This window comes from Podarcis vaucheri (genome assembly GCF_965113315.1).
Source record: "Podarcis vaucheri genome assembly, chromosome: 1".
Classification (NCBI taxonomy): Eukaryota; Metazoa; Chordata; class Lepidosauria; order Squamata; family Lacertidae; genus Podarcis; species Podarcis vaucheri.
The window spans coordinates 120164394-120178073 of NC_138759.1; the positions used below are offsets into that span (position 1 = coordinate 120164394).

Genomic DNA, 13680 nt, shown 5'->3' on the forward strand with positions numbered 1-13680 from the left:
TTTAAGAATATGGATTATTTAACCTACAAGAAACAAGCAATACATTCAACCATGCAGAAAAAAGCCTAGTCAACAAAAGGGGGAATGTAATAAAATAAAAATTCAAGCAACACAGATTAACTTGGTTGTTGTTCTATCCCTAGCTGGTAAGTTATACAGAAAAAGGCATTATCAATGTATCTGTGGCTATTTTATGGTGTCGGCTGAATGATTTCAGACTTCTGTCAATCCAAAATAAAAAAGTGGGGCTTTGTTCACAGGATATATGTTTCCCAGAGTGGGTGGGGTATAAATGTTGCTCTGCTGCTGCTGCTGTTATAGCTGTACGACAACCACTTGATGTACTGAGCACTTTGCTAATGTCATGTTTTGCCATGCTTTTCATCATTAATAACTTAGATCCTATGTAAATGTAACATTAAATAAAGTTGAAGACTTTCCCCTGCAATTTCCTGACTATTAAACAATGTGTGTGTGTGTGTGTGTGTGTGTGTGTGTGTGGTTAATTTGATTTCGATGATAGCTTATTGTTTTAGTTCCAATATATTTTGTATTCTATGTTGCAAACTACTCTGATACTTTTTACGAATGAAAAGTGGCACATAAGCTTTTATGTAAATACAAATACATGGAGCAGTACTATGCTCACATGTTCTCATCCTCTGTTCCCACTCCACTCCAGGCAACATCTGAAATTTCTTCTCACATACTTAGGCCAGATTATGTGGTAACATACAATCATGTGTCACTTGCCATAGTAGGAGATACATCAATAGTATGATCCATAATCTGACAATATGCCATTTGGGCGGTACAGTGGTGCCTCGCAAGACAAAATTAATTCGTTCCGCAAGTCTCTTCGTCTTGCGAGTTTTTCGTCTTGCGATGCACGGTTTCCCATAGGAATGCATTGAAAATCAATTAATGCGTTCCTAGGGAAACCGCCTTCAGACCAGGTCCGGGGACAGTCTGTCCCCGGACCTCTTCTGAAGGCTGGGGGGGGGGCAAGGGCTTTTCTTCCCACCCCCAGCATTTTAAAAAAACCCGGGACAGCGGAGGACTTCTCCGCTGTCTGGGCGATCTTAAAATGCTGGCGGGCGGCATTTTAAAATCGCCCCGGGACAGCGGAGGACTTCTCCGCTGTCCGGGGCGATTTAAAAGCCCCTGGGAAGGCAGGCAGGGGGGACAAAGACTTTCGCCCCCCGCCCACCTTCAGAAGGTGTTCCCGCCCCACCGCCCGGCTTCGGAGGAGGTCCGAGGACAGTGGGGAAGACGCGCTGCGCTTCCCCGCTGTCCCGGATATTTCCCTATGGGCTGTCGTCTTGCGAAGCAAGCCCATAGGGAAATTCGTCTTGCGAAGCGCCTCCAAAACGGAAAACCCTTTCGTCTAGCGGGTTTTCTGTCTTGCGAGGCGTTTGTCTTGCGAGGTACCACTGTACCAGTAATTACAGCTATCACTGGGAGTGGTGCAGGAACCATTGCGGCATGGAAACAGCCGGGTTGCTCCATAAAGCTAAATGGAGCCTAAAGCTATATGCTTTTTGGGCAAAGAAGGGAATTTTACATTGCTTATTTCTGTAGAATTTCGTTTACTAGTTTCTGAACTTCTGAATAAAATAAATCTTAAATTAATTCAATTTGTTTTTTTCCACTTGCAAAATCTAAATGTCTTGGGGTGATATACTATTCGTGCCAAGTGTATAAGCAAATTGCCTGCCTTTCACAACCGTTTTCTTTGCTATCTTACTTTTTCCCTAACTTGTGGTGTATAAACTCAACAGAACTTTGCTGACAGAAATGGCCCAATGAACAATACTGGCAAACCGCTTCATTTTTAATATCAGTTGCAGTGACACTTTCTGCTGTGATTAGCCGTCAGAGAAGCAATATAGAACCCAGTCTTAGTAAAGTATATTCAGTTTCATAAGCATCCACCTTTTTTTTGACAACTGAAGCACCTGTGTTTTATTAATGTTTCCACACATAAAAGTTAATTTAGGGAGCAATCTTACACTTATCGTAAGTTACAGATAGGTAGCCGTGTTGGTCTGCCATAGTCAAAATAAAAAAATTCCTTCCAGTAGCACCTTAAAGACCAACTAAGTTAGTTCTTGGTATGAGCTTTCGTGTCTGAAGAAGTGTGCATGCACACGAAAGCTCATACCAAGAACTAACTTAGTTGGTCTTTAAGGTGCTACTGGAAGGAATTTTTTTATTTTGACTTATCGTAAGGCCAGCTGAGGGGACTTATGCACCTCTTCCATCTGTGGTCAGGAGAATCCAAGCATGTCAGCAGTGCCGCTATCGGGGCAGGACTGATACAAAGCCCCTTTGTTCCTCCGGCACACCCAACAAAAATAGCTCAAGCCGTGTTATTTTCCTCTATTGCAGCCAATGGGAGGAAAGAAGAAAAGACCCACCTTGGCCACTGAGAAACAGCTGGGCACAAAATGTGGTGGCCGTTCCCCCCAGCCTTGCTTGTGAAGAAGAACTGTTTTGCCCACGTACCAATATGTTGGTGTTTACAGGCAAAATGAAGAAGAAAAATTATTTACCTTATTGCAGTTTTTAGAGATTGAGCACAGACTACTACTTGACATGTTATCCTTGTCGGGCATTCCTGTAAGAAAACAGTAGACACATCAGAACAATATGCCTGAGGATTAAATGTTGCTCTTCAAATGGGATGGTTCTTTACGCTTACATCCGTCACAGCAGACTTTGGTCTTTCAAATTTCGGCAGCGCTTGAGGGCAAAATCTGGCACCCACCCAACCTCCCATTCTGCTTGGCGCCAAGGCAGCGGAACCAGCCACGCTGCCCTAAAATTCACCTCTGACACCAGGGGTCGCATGACATAAAGATCGCCATTGTTCCCATTTTACAGATACTTTTGCTGAGGTACTTACTGTCATTATTGGAGCCAGTTTCCATAACACCATAAGGAGGAGCCAGAAGTCCTGACATGTACTGTCGGTATTTCTGAGGGGAGGGGAAACGGTTGAAACGTCACTTTGCTGAAAGTTATCCACATCCAATTTTTTAAAATGAGATAAAGCCTAAAAATAAAATTCCTGGGGCTACACATGGAATGTAATTGTGGTTTAAAACCCTTTGGCAATATTTTAGGATTCTTTCTCCCCCTGTATTTTCTTACGTTGTACACTGCCCTAAGCTCTATTTTGGGTGAGTAAAGTTCCACTCCCAGCCAGAACAGAGTTCATTTTTTCCATTTCTCTCCCAGAGCAAACAGCAAGAATCAGCGCATTGTGTCCCAAGGTGGATGTATGCTGGTGTACAGTGGTACCTCGGGTTACAAACTTAATTCATTCTGGAAGTCCGTTCTTAACCGGAAACTGTTCTTAACCTGAGGTACCACTTTAGCTAATGGGCCTCCCGTCCCCGCCGCATGATTTCTGTTCTCATCCTGAAGCAAAGTTCTTAAACTGAGGTACTATTTCTGGGTTAATGGAGTCTGTAATCTGAAGCGCCTGTAACCCCAGGTACCACTGTATAACACTGTTTATGTTACTTTAACCTGTTTGTGTGGCTGTCTGTGGCTGCGGGTGCCTGTTCTAAGTCTATCTGTACTTACTTGCAAGTGCCTGTCCCCGTGTGTGTGTCCCTGGTATTTTATGTTCCTGGAAGTGTGTGCGTTTGTGTCTGCCTGTACGTGTGCCTGCAGTTGTGTATGAGAGAGTCTGCCCACATCCAACAACCTGTCATAACACCTGCTGGATTGCTGTTGCTGTTTAATCTTTCATGCTTGCAAAAAATGTTATGAAAACTCTATTCTATTTGTTTGTTCCTTTGCTTGGCTCTATTTTCGGCATCACAACCCACTTTTCTCGTCCTCCCTTTGCTTAGAACCTATGAAAACATCATGACATTCACATCCCAAGCAAATTGGAGCGGCACATACAGGTGTCACTTGTGGAATGCCTGCTTAAAATTAAACTGGTCATAACCTTAGGACTACGGGATGTGGGTGTTGCTTTGGATTAAACCACAGAGGCTAGGACTTGCCAATCAGAAGATCGGCGGTTCGAATCCCTGCAACGGGGTGAGCTCCTGTTGCTCGGTCCCTGCTCCTGCCAACCTAGCAGTTCGAAAGCACGTCAAAGTGCAATTAGATAAATAGGTACCACTCTGCTGGGAAGGTAAACTGTGTTTTCGTGCGCTGCTCTGGTTCGCCAGAAGCGGCTTAGTCATGCTGGCCACATGACCCGGAAGCTGTACGCCGGCTCCCTCAGCCAATAAATTGAGATGAGTGCCCCAACCCCAGAGTTGGCCACAACTGGACCTAATGGTCAGGGGTCCCTTTACCTTTACTTTAACCTTAGCAGTAGTCTGGTCATAGTGAACTCGTGCAAATGTGCAAAAGGATTGTCTAGACTGTGTAGGGTAGTCCCACCTCCTACATGATGCACTGTCGACTCCCCTTTGTTGTGGGATTAGCACAAAGCGAAGGGCACCCAACATGGGGGTGAGAAGTCTAAGTAATCCAGATGCTGTTACCCAGAGTACTGGTTGAAAAAACATCACATTTCCATTTGTTCATGTTTCCAAACAAAATGTACAGTCGTACGTTGGAAGTTGAACGGAATCCGTTCCAGAAGTCCGTTCGACTTCCAAAACGTTCAGAAACCAAAGAACGGTATCTGATTGGCTGCAGGAAACTCCTGCAGCCAATCGGAAGCCCTGTTAGACGTTCAGGTTCCAAAGACCGTTCGCAAAGCGGAACAATCACTTCCGGGTTTACTGCGTTCGGGAGCCAAAACGTTTGAGTACCAAGGCTTTCAGGATCCAAGGTACGACTGTATTTGCTCAAGTTGGAGACATGATTTTCAACTCTTTCCGCTTCCCCACGGCTCATGATATAAACAGACAACTCAGTTAGCATCAGTATTTAGTGACACAGGCAGCTCATAGAAAAGCTTCTCAGAACTCAGTATTGATGTGATGTACAGTAAATCACAATCATTTGTAACTGGTATTCTCTCATTGATGCCCCATGCCACTGAAGGCAAATACAGTGCAGACATGATCAATAAACCATCAGGCTTATGTAACTTTCTGTCTAACATTTTAAGTGATATCCCAGTAACATGGGAAACAAAAAGCAGTGTGCAACAAAACCAACCAAGGTTCTATTTTAACATAAATCCATAGGCACTTACACCAAAGCATTGTGAGTCATATCTCCTTGTGGTTATATTGATGAGCTCACAATCTAATCCTGTTTAGAATGGGTCCACAAGACATCTCTGTTAAAGAAGGATCTAGGAATCATTCTGTATTATTCTTTCCCCACACTCTACAAAGCGTTTGGCACTACAAAGAGTTGTTTTTGGACCGTTGGCTAATTGATATTCATGTCAACTTCAACATGCATGTTTGAGAATATCTCATTCATAACACCATTCTAATGAAAAACCATCATCCTCTGAACCTAATGGCTAATAATAATAATAATAATAATAATAATAATAATAATAATATTTTATTCATATGCCGCCCATCTGACTGGGTTGCCCAAGCCACTCTGGGCGGCTCCCAACAAAATATTAAAAACACAGTAAAACATCAGCCATTAAAAACTTCCCTGAACAGGGATGCCTTCAGATGTTTCCTAAAAGTCAAACAGTTGTGTATTTGTTTGACATCTGATGGGAGGGCATTCCATAGGGCGGGTGCCACTACCGAGAAGGCCCTCTGCCTGGTTCTCTGTAGCTTCACATCTTGTAGTGAGGGAACCGCCAGAAGGCCCTCATTGTCCGGACTGAACAATGGGGGTGAAGACGCTCCTTCAGGTATACAGGGCTGAGGCCATTTAAGGCTTTAAAGGTCAACACCAACACTTTGAATTGTGCTCAGAAACATATAGTGGTACCTCGGGTTCAGTATTTAGTTCATTCCGGAGGTCCGTTCTTAACCTGAAACTGTTCTTAACCTGAAGCACCACTTTACATAATGGGGCCTCCTGCTGCTGCTGCGCTGCCAGAGCACAATTTCTGTTCTCATCCTGAAGCAAAGTTCTTAACCTGAAGCACTATTTCTGGGTTAGCGAAGTCTGTAACCTGAAGCGTATGTAACCTGAAGCATATATAGCCCGAGGTACCACTGTACTGGGAGCCCGTGTAAATCCTTTAGGATGCGTGCAAACAAGCCACAATTGAGTGTCCCATGTGTGTGATGTCTTCAGTGCTAGAGTGAAAACCCCAGACATTTAACAACCCAGCTTGCAGAGATGATCCTGGCTCTGGATTCAGAGACGGGAAAGCTCAGCAGCTGACTGCATATAATGCGCCCACCACTCGCCTCTTGGAGCTCCCACATCTTCCATATTGGGGAGGACCACTTACTGTCAACTTTGCCTTCACTAGAAGAAGTGGTCAGGACTATTACTGGTCTCATTGTACATTATAGCATATGTATCCATGTTTGTTAACTGATGTGGTTAAACTTTTTTTTTAAAAAAAATAAACTTAGACTGAGTTTTAGCACACAAGAAATACTTAAAACAAATGCTTATTTCTTGATGAATAGCCTTTGGACTACAGTGGTACCTCGCAAGACGAACGCCTCGCAAGACGGAAAACCTGCTAGACGAAAGGGTTTTCCGTTTTGGAGGCGCTTCGCAAGACGAATTTCCCTATGGGCTTCCTTCGCAAGACGACAGCCCATAGGGAAATATCCGGGACAGCGGGGAAGCGCAGCGCGTCTTCCCCACTGTCCTCGGACTTCCTCCGAAGCCGGGCGGTGGGGCGGGAACACCTTCTGAAGGCGGGCGGGGGGCGAAAGTCTTTGTCCCCCCTGCCTGCCTTCCCAGGGGCTTTTAAATCGCCCCAGACAGCGGAGAAGTCCTCTGCTGTCCCGGGGCGATTTTAAAATGCCGCCCGCCAGCATTTTAAGATCGCCCGGACAGCGGAGAAGTCCTCCGCTGTCCTGGGGTTTTTTAAAATGCTGGGGGTGGGAAGAAAAGCCCTTGCCCCTCCAGCCTTCAGAAGAGGTCCGGGGCAGATTGTCCCCGGACCTGGTCTGAAGGCGGTTTCCCTAGGAACGCATTAATTGATTTTCAATGCATTCCTATGGGAAGCCGTGCATCGCAAGACGAAAAACTCGCAAGACGAAGAGACTTGCGGAACGAATTAATTTCGTCTTGCGAGGCACCACTGTATAGTGGTACCTCGGGTGCTGTAATGGCTCTAGGGGTTGCTCGTGCGTAAATCGGCGCGGTTGCCTGAGTGAACCCTTTCTGTCCGGACAGCCACTCGCCCATGGCTGTCTCAGTCGCTGGCAGGATCCGTCAGTGGGCGTTTCTTGAACTTCTTCCAGCAAAGAAGTTCTTTGACGCCTAGTCTCCGCCTACTCTCCCTGCGCGGAAGCCTTCTGCGCAGGGAGGGTGTGGGCAGCGGAGGACCCGTGCTCTCCCCGCTGGTCCCCGGCGAGGAGTCATGGAGCCACCTTGCCGATTCCCCCATCTGCCCCCCTTCTCCACTGGTGCTACGCTGATTTCCTTCCCCAGAAGATGTGCTGCTTCTCTCCCTCCCGGGACGCTCTCCGGCATCCCTCTGGAGCCCTCCCTCTCCCCCTGGCTCCGATGGCAGTTCCCTGACAGGTTAGGAACTTAATTCGTTCTGGAGGTCCATTCTTAACCTGAAACTGTTCTTAACATGAGGTACCACTTTAGCTAATGGGGCCTCCTGATGCTGCCACGCTGCCGGAGCACGATTTCTGTTCTCACCCTGAAGCAAAGTTCTTAACCTGAGGCACTATTTCTGGGTTAGTGGAGTCTGTAACCTGAAGCGTCTGTAACCTGAAGCATCTGTAACCCGAGTACCTCTGTATAATGTAACTTAAACAGAAAGCTATCTTTAGAAAGATTTTTCCTTCAAAAGCATTTTACTTAAAAAAACTGATTTATATTTTAGAAATCCTTTTTTTATAAAAAAAATATCATTGATTTTTGTCCACCCTGGTTTTAGGCTTACTTGCTGATGCTCTCCCCAGCATAACATAGAATCATAGAGATGGAAGGGATCCTGAGGATCATTTAGTCCAACCCCAGGAATATGCACCTGTCGCATGTGGCGATCAAACCTGCAACCTTGACATTCTCAGCACCACACTCTAAGCAACTGACCTATCCAGGCTGTGATGTGACGCAATCTCTTTCCAAGTCAAACGCTGAGCTGTACAGCGAAGCACTGCTTCTGTTTGCTGTTTGAACTTCTGCAGATCCTTCATTTGGTCTCCTTGCTCTTCCCCCAACCCATCAGCAAAGTGCATGAAGACTGAAGCACTTTCTGCCACTTTTCTAATAAACTTTTGCCTAGCAGCAAAAAGAGGAGGAGGAGTGAGAGTATTCAAGGTTCGCTTTAATTGATGCTATTTTTCCAAACTAAGACAGCTTACACTGCTCCTATCACTGTAAATATCTTTTTTAATGTTTTGACTGGGTTATAATTGATTTTACCTTATTGATCCAAACTGGAGTTCAGTAAAAACACCTAAATATTTTACAAGCTTACTATTCCATTTAACCCTCCAAAGTCCCGTTATAGCTTCTTTTTCATGATTAATCAAAATATATAAACTCTGCTTTGCCAGCATTAATTTCAAAGCTGAATGTCTGTCCAAACTCACGCATAAACGCTTTTGGATGAGGACCGTGTTGGGGGGTGCAAACAATTAAAGTCCCTTCCCCTCATAGTCCACCTCCCCATCCCTAACCACTGGTTAAAGCAAAAAACAAAAACAAAAAACAAAACCAAAGTATGCATTGACAAGCGTATCCCTCAGTAGCCCAGCTTAAAAATGATATCCTCTGCATGAGGGGCAATTTTGACTCCTCCTCTGTCTTGCAAAATGCCTAGGGATGAGCAACCTGTCAATTTCGGGTTCTTTCGCTTGCGCTTCAAGACCCCCAAGCCAGCCCCAGGAGAATAAAGACACAAGGACACAGAATTTCGGCTAATGTTAATGGACAAAATTTAGGCCACAACTTTATTGGTTACAGAATGTGAGCGGTACTGGCTTAGGCAGTGGCATCAAGACTGTATCTGACTCCTGCCCACTTTGCAGGAAGTCTGGAAGGGTAAACCACCAGTAGGGGGAGCCCCACCGATGCAGATCAACCCCCTGGGTTCCCGCTGGGGTCGTGGCATGGCCTCCGTGGGCTTCGGATGAGATCCACACCCCTGGATTCCTTTAACAGAATACCCTTACGCATGGAGAGGCAGGGGATGGCCGCCCCTCCCCTCCCCCCCATCGCTATTCCAATGCCTAACCACCACACAAGCCCAAAGCTCGCCGCCAATACCCTCACACCTGCAACCCTCCTCTTATGCTTTCGATATTATCGGGCAACCAAACATCATTTCCGTCGTCAGAAAGGTGAACGCCATCTGCATGGTAGATGCCAACACCTTGCTTGTCACAGCCTGATCCAAGAGCTTCCTGGCTTTGTTAGTGGCAGCTAACAAAGTTCTTAACCCGAAGTTCCAATGTATGTGAAACTGCAAAGCTCTATGCACCGACGATGTAAAAGAAACTCACCCCCATGCTTTTTAAAGGATCTATCAATCACAGGGCTCTGTTACTTATCTGCTGGTCTGAAATCCTATTCAGCATAACTATATTTCCTTCTACCACAGTCATGCAATTTGCCAAAGACCGTTATATAACAGCTTTTAAAAGGAAGGCTGCCTATTTTTAGTGAAAAATAACCAGAGTCCCTCAATACAGCTACCTTCCAGCCTCCTGGATGCTGCAAGTATTATTTTAACCAGACCCCAAAAGGGCTTTGAGGCTTTTCATCCCACTTTGGCCATATAAAATAAATTAATATTTCAATACCTTCTTGTCAATACTGTGTCTCAGTTCAGATGCAATGGGAAACTGTGGTTTTGCACTACAAGCCTTATGCTTGTATGCTTCTTCCTCCTCTTTTGCATGCCAGTAAAGGAACAGCAGGAGCAACAGCTTACAGTTTCAATTAAAAAAAACACAGCCTTATCACGGAGGGTTCTCACTAACCACAGTTTAAACAAACCACAATTCCATGTTCAGATGTCACAAAGAACTGTGGCTTGCTTAAAACCAGAAGCAGAAGTTTCTGAATTCCTTCTCATGGGCACAAAAGAGAAAAAGTGGGAAAAGTGAAGCATTAGTGTGTTTGGCAAATGTGTCTACTATGACTTGGTGCAGTCATAACTGCTCACTATCCTATCTGTTGTTGGGCAGTTGGGGACATCCCAAAGGCTTTATTGCTTTTCCCTTATCTCCAGAATCAGAAAAAATATGTATGGGTAGCCACAAAAGGGGGAAAGTATATTTCTAGGTGGGCGAGAAAGAAAAACAACAACATATATTAATGAAAGGAGTTCAGCAATGGGGGGCAAGTAGGGGGGTGAGGTACTTTTGGGAGTATTCCCCCCCTCCCGCACGCTGCCTATGCTTGCCTTCTCCTGTGTGAAAATTCCTGGTCGTTTTCATTTTCAGAAATAATTATTATTACTCCTACATCTGTACTGCTGCTTTAACAAACCACGGATGGTTCCAAAGCTAAGTCTGCAATGGTTAGAAGGTCGTTAGCATTCGCACAACCAGCCCACCCACCCCAAAATGAAGAAAAACAAGAACATCTGGACATGAGAGGGGAAATGGAAAGAACCGAAAAAGCTTACAGGATGCTCTGAACATCCTAACTATTTTTAGACTGGGGCTGTGTACACACTTTAGCCTTTGAAGTGCTGTGGTTTGGGGTGTTCTAAAAGCACAATGCTTTGCAAGTGTCCATACCTGCAAGCTATACAGATGGAATGAGCAGCTGTTAAATTATTGCCACTGGTACACATGGGTGGCATGTACTCAGTGGCTAGCAGCCATTCATTTCTTTGTGAGCAATCTCCTTTCAACATCTACCCGGCAAGTTTGCTGATATACAAGAAGTCCGGTACTAGAGGTTGTGCAGGTGCAGTAAGTTATATTACACTCTATATTCTCAGAAGCTGCCTGTTCTTGTGCCACGGATGGCTGTTTTATTGCAAGGCAGTGGGAAAAGTTTGTAGTGAGTCCAATGTTAAACAGGATTTTGATAAAGAGGAGGGATTACTTAAAAAAAAAAAGCCATGCCCCTTTCCAATTGTCAATGAGTATAGAGAAGGAGTTAATGGTAACTGTTTCCACCCATCCTTTTAAAGTTCACAAACACATACTGGAGCCTGTTTCTGCCCCCCCCCCCCCATTTAAAGAGCAAAGCTTTGGTGAAATCTATGCAATTCTCCAAAGACTGAAATATCAGTACAGTGGTACCTCGGAAGTCAAACGGAATCCATTCCGGAAGTCCATTTGACTTCCATAATGTTCGGAAACCAAGGCGCGGCTTCCGATTGGCTGCAGGAAGCTCCTGCAATAATAATAATAATAATAATTATTATTATTATTATTATTATTATTATTATTATTATTATTATTATTATTATTATTTACACCCCGCCCATCTGGCTGAGTTTCCCCAGCCACTCTGGGTGGCTTCCAATCAAGTGTTAAAAACAATACAGCATTAAATATTAAAAACTTCCCTAAACAGGGCTGCCTTCAAATGTCTTTTAAAAAGAAGATAGCTGCTTATATCCTTCACATCTGAAGGACGGGCGTTCCACAGGGCGGGCACAACCAATCATTATCATCACAAACTTTATTGCACTAGCCAAAGGCCATGGCATCATTCACAAAGGGAACTAAAAGAAAAGCAACAATAACCATAAAAACATCAGGCACTGCAGATACAATAAACCACGATCACATCTCCTAAGAATTATTTGTTGCATACAATAGAATAGCAAGGGGTTCTCAGGTAAATGTGCCAGCTTAAATATCCGAATCACCTTTGCAATTGACCACTATTTTATCTAGTTCTTTTCTCCTGATCTTCTTAGCTGCCAATGCATATACAGTGCTACCACAGGTTACAGGCGCTTCAGGTTACAGTCACCACTAACCCAGAAATAGTACCTCAGGTTAAGAACTTTGTTTCAGGATGAGAACAGAAATCGGGCGGCGGTGGCTGGAGGCCCGATTAGCTAAAGTGGTACCTCAGGTTAAGAACAGTTTCCAGTTAAGAACGGACCTCCAGAACGAATTAAGTTCGTAACCCGAGGTACCACTATAGTGCTACTTTATAAGCTACGAAGTCATCAGTAACTGTAGCCAATTGGAAGCCACATCGGACGTTCGTCTTCCAAAAAATGTTCGCAAACTGGAACACTCACTTCCGGGTTTGCGGCATTCGGGAGCCAAAAAGTTCGATTCACAAGGCGTTCACGAACCAAGGTAAAACTGTATACTGAAATCCACTGGAAGAATTATGTAAAACAATAATGGTGTCAAGAACAACAAATGGCTCAGGTATTTATCAGGTGAGTCTCCACCAAAGAGGGGTTGGATGGCTACACAAACGTGAATGAATGAAATACTAACAAAATGAAGATGACAATGTATGCACACTCAGCCAAAAAGAAGTGCATTTTGGGGAGGTAGCAAATGCACTTTCTAGCTGTGTGTACACATAGGGCAGCTTTTAAAAAATTGATTCAAACAATTTACATTCTGTTTAACTACACTTTTCTCTGAGTGCTTTATAAGGATACAATACAAAAAAGGTAAAAAAAATCAGTAAATGGAATAAACGAAATCTCCAATAGGTGTTACTGGTTCAGCAGGGAATAGGCCTATCTTACCTCAACTGGAAGCACGTTCCATAAAATTGCTACTGGCTGTATAAATGTCTTGCATATTTGTTTTATTAGTTATTAGTCATGTTATATCAAAAGAGCTGGACAAAATCTTGGCTCCCAGATTGTTTACTGCGTTCACTTTCTGAATTTTTTTGCAACATCACTTGCAAATATTTTTGCACAGAGCCACCAGAAATCTGCTGAAGGGCTCCTATTGCAGTTTCAGGAGAAAAACCAGCCAATGTATTTGCATTAATAAAATATTATGTTCCGAGATCTGCTGAAGAGTCGCTGGCATGGTTCTAATTTAAGATATTGCCTGCTCAGTGTATTAGAGTAATTAGTAAGCATTTCTCCAAGGCAAGTTCAAATAGTATGGGAGTGGTGAAGGGAAACACGCATGGCAGATCAATGCCACTTAACTGAATGTCATAAAAAGGACCTGCCTTGTGGCTATTTGTTATTGGATAGTAAATCCTAAACTAGACTTGCAGTTACAATGCTGTAGATACTATTGCAGTAACTGCATCAAATCTGAATGGGGCTACGCAAGTAATACTATAAACAACAAAGGCAAACTTGCTTAAAATGTTGCAGATTTGGTTTCTGAACTGCCCATATCACGATATCAGTATTTTTTTATTTAAGTTACCTGACAGTAGTGTTCTGAAACAAAATTAATTCCAGATCCTAATTCCTGGGTATTTAATGTGGGAATAAAGAGGCCTGAAAACAGGAACAAAACAGTACCGGCTACTTAAACTATGATACTTAAAAATAATTAAAACAGCTTAAAGATAAATTTTATCCTAAAATGTGTTCCAAGTTTTTCATATACTTGTATACATCTGTTTATTTGCTTCTTTTGCAAATTCAATAAAGAAGAAAAAGGGAAGAAAGATGCAGATTTATGGGAGGAATTGTTAACCAATCATGCC

General features: G+C 43.8%; 1 protein-coding gene across 4 annotated transcripts in view; it reads right to left on the reverse strand.

Annotated features, from left to right (window-relative positions):
* Window positions 1-13680, reverse strand: part of RAPGEF4 (Rap guanine nucleotide exchange factor 4) — a 187833-nt gene that overhangs the window by 75820 nt on the left and 98333 nt on the right. For all 4 annotated transcript variants that reach the window (XM_082230540.1, XM_082230542.1, XM_082230541.1 and 1 more), the window contains 2 exons: window positions 2909-2981; window positions 2556-2620 (listed from right to left, as the gene is read on the reverse strand). In XM_082230540.1, the coding sequence (XP_082086666.1) occupies window positions 2556-2620; window positions 2909-2981 (138 nt within the window). The remainder of the gene's footprint in view (window positions 1-2555; window positions 2621-2908; window positions 2982-13680) is intronic.